Source organism: Sinocyclocheilus anshuiensis, unplaced genomic scaffold (assembly GCF_001515605.1).
Source record: "Sinocyclocheilus anshuiensis isolate Anshui unplaced genomic scaffold, SAMN03320099.WGS_v1.1 scaffold72, whole genome shotgun sequence".
Classification (NCBI taxonomy): domain Eukaryota; kingdom Metazoa; phylum Chordata; class Actinopteri; order Cypriniformes; family Cyprinidae; genus Sinocyclocheilus; species Sinocyclocheilus anshuiensis.
The window spans coordinates 401,905-415,454 of NW_015554073.1; the positions used below are offsets into that span (position 1 = coordinate 401,905).

General features: G+C 38.6%; 1 protein-coding gene across 1 annotated transcript in view; it reads left to right on the forward strand.

Annotated features, from left to right (window-relative positions):
• The window catches only part of LOC107668765 (zinc finger MIZ domain-containing protein 1-like), a 148,181-nt gene that overhangs the window by 100,889 nt on the left and 33,742 nt on the right, over window positions 1–13,550 (forward strand). The window contains exon 4 of the mRNA XM_016460749.1: window positions 8,318–8,437. Coding sequence (XP_016316235.1) covers window positions 8,369–8,437 — 69 coding nt within the window. The 5' untranslated portion in view covers window positions 8,318–8,368. The remainder of the gene's footprint in view (window positions 1–8,317; window positions 8,438–13,550) is intronic.

Sequence of the window (13,550 nt, forward strand, 5' to 3'; positions counted from 1 at the left end):
TTGGATATAGATTTATCGGCCAATATATCTGTTATCGGCTTTCAAAAATAAAGAATTATCAGTTATCGGTATCGGCCAAAATGTTCATATCGGTGCATCCCTACCTAGGATGCCTTGATCGTGAATAAATCACAGGCTAATTTTCATTTTTGGGCGAACTAACCCTTTAACAATTATTTTCATTGAAGTAATGGGAAAAAACAGCATTTTGGCAAAATTATGGATTAGTAAAAATGTTCAAGAGTTTGCTGGCTGTAGTGTACATTAGTTAAAACTGTAACAATTGTTTTTAGTTTTTTGATTGTTTCCACCTCATTTCAGTTGTTTAGCTACCTCGTTTGAGAACCACTGCTTTATGTTCATCATATAATTCAAAAGGAAGTGAAGGAACGTAACAGAAGCAGCCCCCGGCAGTGGGGGACTTGAGCTGCTCTTTTACTGCTCCTGCCACTCTAACCCACTGTGAGGTGAAAACACTTCCTGGTTTATTTACACAAGGCCGTCCAGGCCTGGCAGTTGGCGATCTCTGACAAATGAGAGAATCTCAGGATGAGCCAGAGGAGGGTGAGAAAAGATTGTTAGGAATGCTGGACATGCTTTTGCTCAGCCTCACAAAGACACACACACACACACCGCAATGCTTGGCAATCCTGGGCAGTGTGCTGATAAGAGCAAAGGGTTAAATCGTGATTTACACACACAGTGATTTGTTGCCATCTCGGGTTGGACGGGCCGAGCGCCACACAGACCCAGGGAGCTCTTATCTGAGAAAGCTGGAGTTTTTCTCAGCTGTGGTCTTGCCCCGTGCAGTGAATCAGAGCAGACGCCGAGGAATGAGCGCAGAAGGGAGAGTGAGTTCACAAATCACCCTAGAAATACCGTCTCTGTTTCCCCCCCAATGTATTCATAGCATGATGGGATTGTCCTGGGGTATCTGGTGACACATACCTGCCATTGTACAGACCCCTGGCACCGTACTGCTGTTCAATATTTATAGACACCAAACGCTCTCAAATATCAAATAGTTAAACAGCTGCGGACAATTTCAAAACTGGCTGCCCGTTTTGGGAAGTGCACAAGCCGCAGGGATAGTTGCCTGTGTAAAAGAGTTAATTTTCTTCATCACTCTCTTTATATTGGGTAATTAATTGATTTTAAAGAGTGATGTCGTACTTGTTTCCGTGCAGTGAAGTTCAGGGTGTCTAAATGGCCACTGAGGAGGAAAATTTAGCGATAAACCACAATGATACACAATAAAACGAATCCAAACTGACCCCAGATTAGTAGAAAAAGGTTATTATGTGTTGGCATCATGCGGTGAGCTGATGAAAAATGGCTGTCACATCCCCAGCCTGGCGTCAGCAACTCCCTCGTGAGTACTTCCCCTCAGGTGAGAAATTAAAGTGGATATTATCTGTGCAGCGGCCCAGCAGCAGATCAGTATGAGGCCAGGATCCATTTTGCTCCCTGCACACAGGAAACGCTGGGTTGACATTATTTTCAGGGCGGCCATACTCGCCCTCTGTTAGTGATGTGCTTTTCATTCACCTACTCAAGGGCAAGGTCAAACCGACTGAGGTCGTTCCGCTTCTACAGAGGTGTAAAGGAATTGTGAAGAAATACAGCGTGTGAAGAATTGCAGTGTTGAATGATTTCAGATGTGAGCGTTCATGAGAATACCTGTGGTTGCTGAATTGTTAGTATTTTATATAGGTAATATATGTAAGAAGGTGATATATATATATATATATATATACAGGTGCATCTCAATAAATTAGAATGTCGTGGAAAAGTTCATTTATTTCAGTAATTCAACTGAAATTGTGAAACTCGTGTATTAAATAAATTCAATGCACACAGACTGAAGTAGTTTAAGTCTTTGGTTCTTTTAATTGTGATGATTTTGGCTCACATTTAACAAAAACCCACCAATTCACTATCTCAACAAATTAGAATACTTCATAAGACCAATAAAAAAAAATGTTTAGTGAATTGTTGGCCTTCTGGAAAGTATGTTCATTTACTGTACATGTACTCAATACTTGGTAGGGGCTCCTTTTGCTTTAATTACTGCCTCAATTCGGCGTGGCATGGAGGTGATCAGTTTGTGGCACTGCTGAGGTGGTATGGAAGCCCAGGTTTCTTTGACAGTGGCCTTCAGCTCATCTGCATTTTTTGGTCTCTTGTTTCTCATTTTCCTCTTGACATATATAATTACAAATGACAAATTAATAAATTAATAACACATTCATAAATAAAATTACAGAAATAAATATAAAATAAATAAAATACAGAAAAAATAATTTGTTATATAGTTACCTTTTTGATATATTTTTAATGTATTGTTTTGTTTGATCTTATTATACTATATTTATAGATTATTGATGTTATTATTTATGTATATTTTACATGGCTTTTTATGTATTTTCACATCTTTTGAAAGAAAATATATTGATATTATTGGTCATTGACATCTGATGACGACAGTAAATAATTATATAGTTATATATAAATATGTAATTTTGTCTGGTAGCAAAGCAAAAATAGACATACTGTAGCAAATATTCCATCTAAATTGAAAGGTATCTATGCAGCCCCTAGCAACCATGAATACAAAATATTATTTAGACATTTCAAGTAAATATTTTAGGCGGCTAAATAATAATATTGTGTAAACTAAAAAGAGTTGTTTGCTTAATTTTTGTATTTGTGTGTATCATTATTATTGCTATAATACATTTTAAAAATAGACCGTATTAGCTAGTATCACAAATATAATGGCTGACCACTAATTAAAATAGTCTGTTAGTTGAGGGGAGTTTGTGGTGGGGGTGGTCTGTCTGTACATGTGCCCTCCCCTCTCCCATCAGCTCACAGATGTGCCACACCAACCTTCTGTTCCAGCAGGGATCCCAACAGATCCGAGCTCCCAACAAATAATGAGAGCGAGAGAGAGACAGGTAGAGAAAGAACAGAAAGAGCAAATTAAAGCGAGCGGGAAGGATGGGGACTGTGATATCGTGGAGGATGAGGTGAGGAGAGAGGTGAAGGGACAGAAAAGCAGACTCGAGTCAGTAGCTAAGTGCCTTGTGACCAGAGTGAAACAGAAAGAGTAAAGAAGAAAAGGAGGGGGTGGCAGAAAGGGAGGGGGGAAAGCGGAAAGGGGGAGTCTGTTTGAGAGTAAAAGGAAGGTAGAGTGAGTAGAAGAAATAAATAGAGAGCGTGAGAGGAAGAGAGAGGGAAGGCGATGGTGGGGGATGATGGTGAGCCGGTGCGGCCGTGTTGATTGGCTTGTATGAAAACACATGACTGCAGTGGGGAGCCTCTTGCTCAGGGTGAGTGGCTCTGCTTCAGACCAAACCACATTAGATGAAATGAATCCATTCCCCAGCCTGTTAAAGCAGCGCGCAGCCTGGGTTCCGGAGAGAGAGAGAGGGAGGAGGAGCGCATTGAGTGGCAGGAGAGAATGGGGGAGAAAGAGAGGGAAAAAAGGAGAGATGGGGGCAGGAGGAGGCCAGCACACACACACATATGGTGCTAGAGAGACTGCTCAGGAGATTACGGCACATTTTAGGTCAGGACAATACGCTGCCTTTCTGGACTCGCATAACAAACGCTGCCTTGTGCTGTCTGCAGGGGCCACTGTCCAGCTCACTGCTCCTCGCCACACACACGCAAAATTGGTTCAGAGCACCAACGATATGGTTATTTGCTTGGTTGTCTTTCACTGTTTGCATGTTTCTCACAGTTTTGGGGTTTTATCTACATATAAGGTTTTGGAGTTTGATGAAAATGTATTTGTTTATTGATTTTATTCGTACTTTTGATATACAGTGGTAATTGAATTGAACTGAATCGAAGTTCATGCAAAGCAATTCTCAAAAAGTTTTTATAGGTTTTAAAAGTAAATGCAGTAAATCAATAGTTAAAAGAACTTGAGAAAATTAAGTGGAATATGGCTGATAATAATAAAGTTAGTTGGGAGAAAAGCTCTAGCATCATTTGTTTGCTGATGCTATTTGGTTTTTAGGTTTTGTTATCCAGTCAAATGTATGGGGTCAGTAAGATTTTTTTTTTTTTAATTTCCGCAATATTACATTAAATAGATAATTTGATCATTGATAATACTTTGACAGAAATCTTTTGCAACATTAATAATTTTCTATTTAAAATAAATGCTGTTCTTTTGAGCTTTCTATTCATCAAATAATCCTGAAAAATGTGTCATGGTTTCCACAAAAATTAACTATTATAATAAAAATTAACTTGATAATAATATGAAGTGTTTATTTAGCAGAAAACCACCAGCATATTACAATGATTTCAGAAGGATCACTGAAAAACGGAGTAATGGCTGCTGAGAATTCAGCTTTGCCTCACAGGAATACATTTTCAAATATATTAAAATGGAAAACAATTACTTTAAATTGCAACAAATATTTCACAAATTGTAACAAATTATTTCTGATCAAATAAATGTAGAAACTCATTTAAAAAACATTTAAAAATCTCACCAACCCCGAACTTTTGATCGGTAGTATAAGTGTCCAAATACTTTTTGGGGCCACTATAGGTGGCTTAGGGTTAGTTGGTGGTGATTGATCCGAGAAGACAGCGGAATGTGGCGCCAAACGGGGATGCACTTCTTGTGGACCCTTGTCTCTTTGCCACTCAGCTGTGGCGGTCACACCAACAGGTGCTGAGACGCTTCCCTCTGTCTGATCTTTAGTATGACTGCACTCTGATCAGCCAAGCTGAAAGTGAGTCCCATACGTTCCACCCACAGACCGCCCACAGTCCATGCACTGACCGCCTGACTGAGGCATTTTGTGCACGAGACCTGGCTGAGATGGCCAGTTCCGATCTGATTGGCTGGTGCCACGCAACATTCCTGAAGTCAAGAATGCACCAGCCCACCTGGAAATGAACATGAGTTTTATGAGCTGTTTTCAATGGAGAACTAATAACTAGATTTATTAGTCTGACAGATGAGAGACAGCAAATTTTGGGGAAATGTTAAAATATCTAATAGAAGGTAACTAGGATAGAGCGAAGTGTATAGTCTTCCATATTTTTACTACAGAACATAAAAGAAGATACTTTGAGGAATGTTGTCAAACTGGTTATCAACATTCTTCAAAATATGTTCGAGTTCTGCAAACAACAAGGTTAAATTGTGACAATTTGCATTTTGGGTGAACTGTCTCTTTAATGACTTCAAGATCAGTTCTGATTGGTCATTTGACATGTCATTCAGACAGATCTTTCCTAAAAAGTGGGCAGCTCTTGGCTAGATTGAGGTTGAAAAGATTTAATGCTGATTGAGTTGTGAAACTATTGTCCTGCGTTAAAGTAGTGAATGAGAAGTTTACACCACGTGAACGAGTCGAGTTGCTTTGTAAAGATCTCTTGGTCGGATCTGAGCGTGAGCTGTAATTATGATCAGTCTTTTAAGCTTGGCCTTTTTCTTGAATTGTGTTCCAGGCTGGTATCGGTCTCTCAATCCCTGTCCTTAACCCAAGAGAGCGACTGATGGTATTTATAGAGAGCTGCCTTTGAAAAGAGAGTTAAGCGTGAGTGGAAATGCAGAAGTCGCTCATGCAGTGTGTGTCTGATTATGAAGAGATAATTCTCCCTGCACAAACTAAGTTCTCTCTTTCTCTCCATCTCTCTCTCAGCCCTCTGTCTGACCCCATTAAACAACTGCTTTCCACAGTGTTTTTTATACTTCACTTCCCTGCTTTTGTTTTTGTTCTGACAATATGAATTGTCTAGTTTAATTCATCTGATATGATTTATCCTACTGCTTTTTGAGGTTTAGGTTCTGTATCCTGTTGATTTTTTTTTTTTTTTAAACCTGGATATCAACACCTCATGTCATTTTTTAAAGGTGGTGTAAATTTCATAAAATATTATGCTTTATGATACTGATATTGGTTAATTAAAACGAATTAAGTGATTTGTGTCCGCAATATTTTTTATCAATATTTTTGTTATTCACACTTGTCAACTTAAATTATTTTTTGTAGCATATTTTAAGTATAAGAGTGCAGGTTTGGAGATATAATGTCCACCAAAAGGCAAAATAAACATGCACACACACACACACACACACACACAGAAACACATATAAAATGATATTTAATTATTTATTCAGCTAATAAGAAACATAATGGGCATTTAATCTTATAATTATACGTATTTTATATAAAGAAAATGTGATTTGAGTTAGATAGGTCCAAGAGCAGTTAAATACTGTGAAATTTTTCCAGCATGGCCAAGTATTTGACTGTAAACTTTTTGTTTGGAATGACTCCATGGCCAGCTTGTGCTTCTCTTTGAATAATGAGAACAAGAGTTTGTTTTCATTGAGGTAGTTGGTGTGTTATATAACTGGTGTTTTTCCAGCCTTCATTGCCTGAGGGGTGAGAGAGTGATGCGTGATCAAGCTGTGTGGAGTTTTGGACTCTGCTTTACGGCTCTTTGACGTCATAGATCAGGATGTTCAGCTGCTGCTGTAAAGATGTTTTCATGTCATCATTGCCCTCTTGAAATCCGTAGCTTAGAGTTTGCACACCAAACAAAAGCCGTCTCATGAGAAGGAGGAGGAGAGTGAGAGCACTCTTTCTTCCACCCTCTCTCGTGCTCTCACAGCTGGTAGCTGGAGGTGAGAGTGACAGCGGGGTAAGGAGGGAAATAGTTAATCAGTAGCCACAAGGTCAGACAGGCGAGCCTCTGGTTTGAACGTTCCCTGTTAGTGGGTTGGAGCAGCTTGTAAAGGCTTAAAGAAACACTCAGCAGTTATTTGTGGTGGTGGTGATGGTCAGGGTGACAGAACTGCAGTGTGTGTGAGAGAGAGACACCTGCTGGCCTTTGACTGTCATTGCAACCACACCGACCCAAATCCTGTCAGAGCATTTTGCCAAATTAGCATTACATTTACTCATTGGCAGACGCATATATCTTGAGCAATTTCCATTGCATAAAAAACATCAGCTCACATATTTTCTATGCCCTTGCTGTTTCTAGTGCTGTGCTTTATAGTGTAAAAAAAATGTTTATCCATATATTATTGTTTTCCAGTGTGTATATATCTGTGAAGAAAAACTGCTTCATATATGACTTGTTTAGAGAGAAAATAGCTTTTTTTTTTTTTTTTTTTTCCAAGCATGCACTACAATTCAAAAGTTTTTTTGGGGGGGTGGGGGAAATGAATAGGGAAATTATTTAAGTCAGCATTGTTGAGGATATATTAATTTAAATATGTAATATTACTGTTTTACTGTATTTTTCAAATAATAAATATCAAATAAATGCAGCCCTAGTGAGAATAAGAGACTTGTCTAAGAAAATATAATTTTTATGCTTTAAAAAAAGAAAAAGAAAAAAAAGAAATTGGTAATTGGGTGAAAAAAGGATAGATAGGGTTGAGTTCTTGGGTACCAGGCCTATGTTGCCTCATCCGTGACTTACATGCTTAAACATTTCATGCGAGCTTAAGAAAGCACTCTTAATACCTGTCCCGACATCACTTCCTGAAATGCACTGTCTACTTTAACATATATAGGGCACTATCTAACCCTCCTGAGAGCCAGAGATGCTCCCCGTCCTGTCACGCACACAGCCAGTGTATTTGAAGAGAGCTTTATCAGACCGCTGCAGTGGGTGGTGGGGGGAATTTTGCCATCTGCCTGTTTTTTTTTTCCACATTTGTGCCTTGGAATTTTAAGAGTGATGGCTGTGAAGTGGCCAGATGAGAGATGAAGTCCTGACACTCCCGTTCCTCACCAATTAATCCTTCCGCATGTCGGCGCAGTGAGTTACAGCGCCAGTTACGGGGCCTCGTGTTTATTTGCCAGTGAACACAACTGTAAATCAGCCTGCAGCGGCTAAATTGATAACCTTGAATGTAAGGCCTGATACCTTTAACAGCGTGTAATAGGCACACTGATGGGGTTCAGGCATTTGCAGAGGTCTGATTGGAGTGTAATTGGTCACAGTTCTTTTCAGCACACACACACTTTCTCTGCTCCATCCTTACTGAGTTGTGCTATTTATTTTGCCAGCATTTTTTTGAAGATCACAGTTGTACTTGTCAGAAACTGAGAGGAGTGTCAAAGTTACACTGGAGCAACTTTGTCAACGTGAAAGATGGATGGGTCGGCTCCTCCTCACCCACTACTGAAATGTCATCTGAGCGCTCAGTGTCTTTCAGGGCCTCATTGAGCGTGTGAGGAGATCGCAGATTTGCGCTGAAGTGCTCTCCCATTTTTCTCTCAGCCTGACACCCTCCTCTCTTTGTCTGTCCATTTTTCAGAGAGAAGAACTTTAATGGCTTCCAGGTAGAGAGAAGGAGGCAGCAGTCAAGATGAACTCGATTCCTTCGATGGACAGGCACATACAGCAGACCAATGACAGGCTGCTGTGCATCAAACAGGTGAGGAGAAAAGAACCACAGTGACACAATGACCATCCGTCTGTCTGTCTGTTCATTGTTCCAGGGTCTCCTACTGCCTCTCTGATGGCGATCTGTAGTTTTCCATTAGCTTGGCTCATATCAGGTTGCCGAATATGGTTGGAGTCTGAACCCTGCTGTCCTCCTCCTGTTGTTGTCCAAGCATCCCCTATCAGCCGGCGCTTGTTTTTGTGTTCACAAACACAGGCACACTACTTAGCTGTCCAAATGCAGACATGCCATAGGCTTCTTTTACTTTTAAATTGAACTAATTATGCTACTGTTCAAAAGTTTGGGCACCGTAAGATTTTTTAAAAAGGAAATTAATACTTTTATTCAGCAATGATGCACTGAACTGATCAAGAGTGAAAGTAAAAACATTTGTAATGTTACAAAAGATTTGCATTTTAAATAAATGTTTGAACTTTCTGTTCATCAAAGAATCCTGAAAAAGCTTTATTAGGGGTTTCACAAAACTGGAAAGCAGCACAGCTGTTTTCAGCATATCCATTTCTCTATAATATTTCTAATAATGATAATGCCAATAATAATAATAAATAATAATTATATTACTTAATAAATAAAAATAATAATAAATAATACTAATGAGCACCAAGTCATCATTAGAATGATTTCTGAAGGATCATGTGACACTGAAGACTAATAATGACTGCTAAAAATTCAGCTTTGTCATTTCAGTAATAAATAACATTTTAAAATGTATTAAAATAGAAAAGAGTTACTTTAGATTGTCATGATATTTAACCACATGTTTTTACTGTATTTTATTTTTTTTTATTTATTTTTTAATAAATGCAGCCTTGGTGACATTTCTTTCAAAAACATTAAAAAGTCTTACCAACACCAAACTCGAATGGTAGAGTATAATGACTACAGGTTAACACAAAACCTAACACTATACCTAAATTAAGACTTTTTACATTTTCCCCTTTTGATTTGTCAGATCAACTCGCTTTACACATCACATCACATCATTTTATACAGTGTTTCTAAACGAGTGGGTATCAGTGCATTTAAAGCAAAGATTTGACTGATTTAAGAGCACTTCAGTTTATGAAAACCACTTCAAATGTCCTCATGTTTTAATATATCAAAGAGGACATTTGAAAAAGTAAAAAATGACACAACTATAGCCAGACTTACACACAAGTAGGTATGACCCAATGCTATGTCTTGTGATTCTAGACTTGGATAATTGCAGTGTGCTGTGTAGGTGTGACATTTTGCATCTCTTGACAGATTTATGGAAATATTTGACATGCCAACTTGTATATTACAGACAGTTCAGCATTTTTCATGTCCACACAGATTTCCGCTAGGCTTTGTTGTCTCTGCATCAATTAGGCAAGTCTTAGCGCTAATAAGATCATGTCTACAGCATGTAAGAATCCATTGAATTTCTGAGCCTATTTAATTGGTTACAAATGACACTGTTATCTGTTTTGCGTAGCAGATTGAGTCTGATTAAAGCTAAAGACAAAACGCAATCGATTGCTGCTCATTAATCATATTGATATGGCACATTTAGTGTGGTGAGAGTCGTCAGTTTAGCTGCCAGGACTTTTGTCCCAGTGAGCTCAATTTAAGCAGAGAAAGTATACTTTATCATGTTATGTCCACTTAATATTTTAGTCAGGGTTTTTTGCAGCAACAACCGTAATAAAGTTTTGCACAGAACACAGTAGTACATTTAAAACTTCCATATGTAAATGACCTCTAGTTTATATGGAAATGCCAGTGCCTTGACAATTTCTAAGCGTTCTCTTGTTTGTGACATCAATATGTCAAAAACCTGATACTCTTTCGATCTAATAGGGGTGTTTCCTTCACTCTCTGTCCCGTTTCCCTCTTTTCATCATTCTGTCATCCTGTCACTCAATCATACGCCTGCCTGTCATACAATCTATTCTTCCCTCAACTTTACTCAGTTGGTTATAATGACAGTAGTGTAAAACAGTATGTCCAATCTCATGACTAACACCCACATGAAGCCATCAGCATGTTGTGATTGTAATGTCGATCAAACGGACCATTTTCTCTCTTGACTTCTTTGCCTTTTTTTCAATCCTCATACTGCCAGACTCTTGCACTGCCATCTGACTTTCATTTACAGAGCCCTTCCTACAGATTTCCTCTGTTTTCCCATCGCGGGCTTCCTCACCAGCAGTTAAAGCCCGTACACTGAGCAGTCAGCAGCCAATAGCTGTCAATCACACAAAATGAGATCCTCTTCTGTCTGAGAGGAGCAGACTGACATCACAATCAACTCAAGTCGAAGTGGTGCATTGAACCGAATCACACGCTCAGCCAGATCAATTTGTCCTACAAATTTTTGTTAATTTTAACTGTATATTAAACAAAACAATTCAGTTTAGTAATATACTTTTATGAAATTTGCGAAACCATAATTCTGGCAAAAAAGCCAAGATTCAACAGATTACATTAAAATGTAGTTAGTAAATGTTAATTTAGTTATTCTCTCTCTCTATGTAATTTATATATATATAAATATTATATTTATATATATATAAATATATATATATTTTTTTCATTTTGGAACAGCCAAGCAGATTCAAAAGATTACAGAAAACAATATAATGTATAATGTAAACAATGCAGTTAGTAAATGTTAATTTAGTTTCTCTCTATATATATATATAATTTATATATATAAATTGTGGAGTCTGAGCTTAGTGTCCCCATTTTCTTTTTCCTATTTGTTGAGCTTCAATTTATTCTGCTAAGTAAAACTAAAACTCTTATCATTCACAGTGTTTACCTTTGAATGCATGATAAACGTTCGGATGATCAGAACAATTCTCTTGGCTCATTCTCCATGAAGAGCATGAGGAGGAATTTAATGATTAGAAATAATAAGTGAAACATGGCACAGCGACTCAGTTTAATTAGACAGTCTTTCTTTTCTTTTTCTTCTTAAGAAGAAATTATCATTCACATGGAACATGAATACAAATTTGCTGAAGAGTATTCTGATACTGGAGAAGGCGGTTATTCATGGTCCATGTCCCGTGTAGGACTGATGAAATGAGCTCGTGCTCAGGGATTTCCTATGACAGATTAGCTGATGAGAGAAATCGCCCTTAAGATTTCAAGATCCTGACCTTCTTTTTTTGTCTTTTGTCTGACTGCGACTTGAATAATTTGAAGATTCCTTTACATAAAATGTCCTAATATGAGTTTTATTTTCTTAATTTAGAATTAAAAATGTAGTCAGTTTAGAGTCATATTCTGTACTTTTTATTATTATTTTTGTACTTTTTATCATGTTTCCTGCACCAGTACAAGAATATATAAAAAAAAATTATTTAAAATTATATAAATATATTATAAATATGCGTTTATATACAATTGGCCTAGAAATCGTATGTTAATAGGTTTTCCATGTATGTGTGAGAACTGTGTATATGGATATTCTTATGGTTGTGACATATTGCTTCACAACGATAAATTTTTGCCACTTAGCTCATAAAATTGGACTGGGAGGACAGCAAGAAAGAAGCAAGAAAAATCTTATTTTCCGTATTTACAGTGATATTGTAGTATAGATGATCAGAAGTGTAGATGTTCAGGCCTGGTCAAGCAACATGACTTTAATGCCTCTGGAGTGACTGATCATAACACACAGAGCTGCCCTGAGGTGGCGAGGTCCTGTTTGGACACCACATGCTTAGCAGGGGAAAGGTGGAGTGCTGAGATTTAGCTGCTGTTGCGTTAACACCTGTGTTGCGATCCTGCCAAAAACCCTTCACTGCTGACACACGGCTCTGAGTGCCCACCATCACAACAGCGAGCTTTCCATCCCCTCCTCTCTTTCCTGATAATCGTGTGGTAAGAGCCAGACACCAGAATGTCCGCTTAAACAAAGAATCACCTCCCTCAAAATGGAGATTCTTTTCCACCAGCTTTTTGCGGAGATAGGGGGATCATTTTCTACCTGCATATCCCTTATGCTGTGCAGGATTTACTCAGCAGGGTTCTGCGGCAGTAGACATTGGCTCTTTGTCAGATGAGCTCTTTGTCAACACACACACACCAAATTCGCTCATTCAAATGGCGACCTCTGCCGCCCTCGGAAGACAATGCCGCTTCCTCGCTGCGAGCCGGGGAAGAGGAGGTGTCCGTCGGAGTATAATGGTCTTCAAAGTGCGCAGTCTCCTCCTCAGAGTGGCCAAACAGCGCTGGAGCATTAAACGTGCAAAGGCTCTGAAGAGGGAGTACAGATTGCTCGTTTGTTTAAATTTCTTGTCATGTCTTGTGCGCCACCGGTCGCTGGAGAGTTTGGGTGGGGGGAGGGCGGTCCTGAGGGGAGGATAAACAACCTTGGCACTCAATAAATAAATAAAAAAATCGTAGGGAAGAGAAAGAGAATAAGCCTCTTCTCATTAAATTCTGCCACAAAGCCCCCCCTCTTGTGCTCGCCTTATTGGCCGGCTCTGCTTGAGTAATGCTTTCAGAGGTGCAGATCTATTACATCTTAGTGGACAAAAGATGTTGAAGAGTCTGGATTAGGACGAACTGCGGTGTGTGAGGAGGCCTTGAAGCACACTGAGCTCTTTGTCAGGAGGGTGGATTTGTCCCAGAATGCACAGCTGTGTTCAGACCAGGAGGCCTTGGGTTACCGGCTGGGTTCTTGCAGGGCTGTGCAGATGCACCGAGTCAAAGGGCAGGAGGAGTTGGAGCACTTGGCTGACTGAAAACAATATCCACTTTAAGAACAAAATACCACTCCTTGTTGAATACTGGTTGTCAATATGCCATGAAATGTATAAGGAATATGGTATATGATTCAGAAAGGAGCAGAATCAGTTGAATGATTAGTTTTTTGGTTCACATCCTCAAAGTTTTTTTTATATATATTCATTAAATATTTTTCAGCAGGTTTTCAAGTGCTTCTGTCTGTTTAAAGAAATATTCTAGAATAGAACAAAGTCTAAATTATATTATTTTTTTCACATAAATTTTGACATGTCCCTCAGTATGTAAATAAGAACACCACACACGTTTCAGAGTTTTTAATTGCAGTTATAATATGAATGTATTAATAAGTAATAGT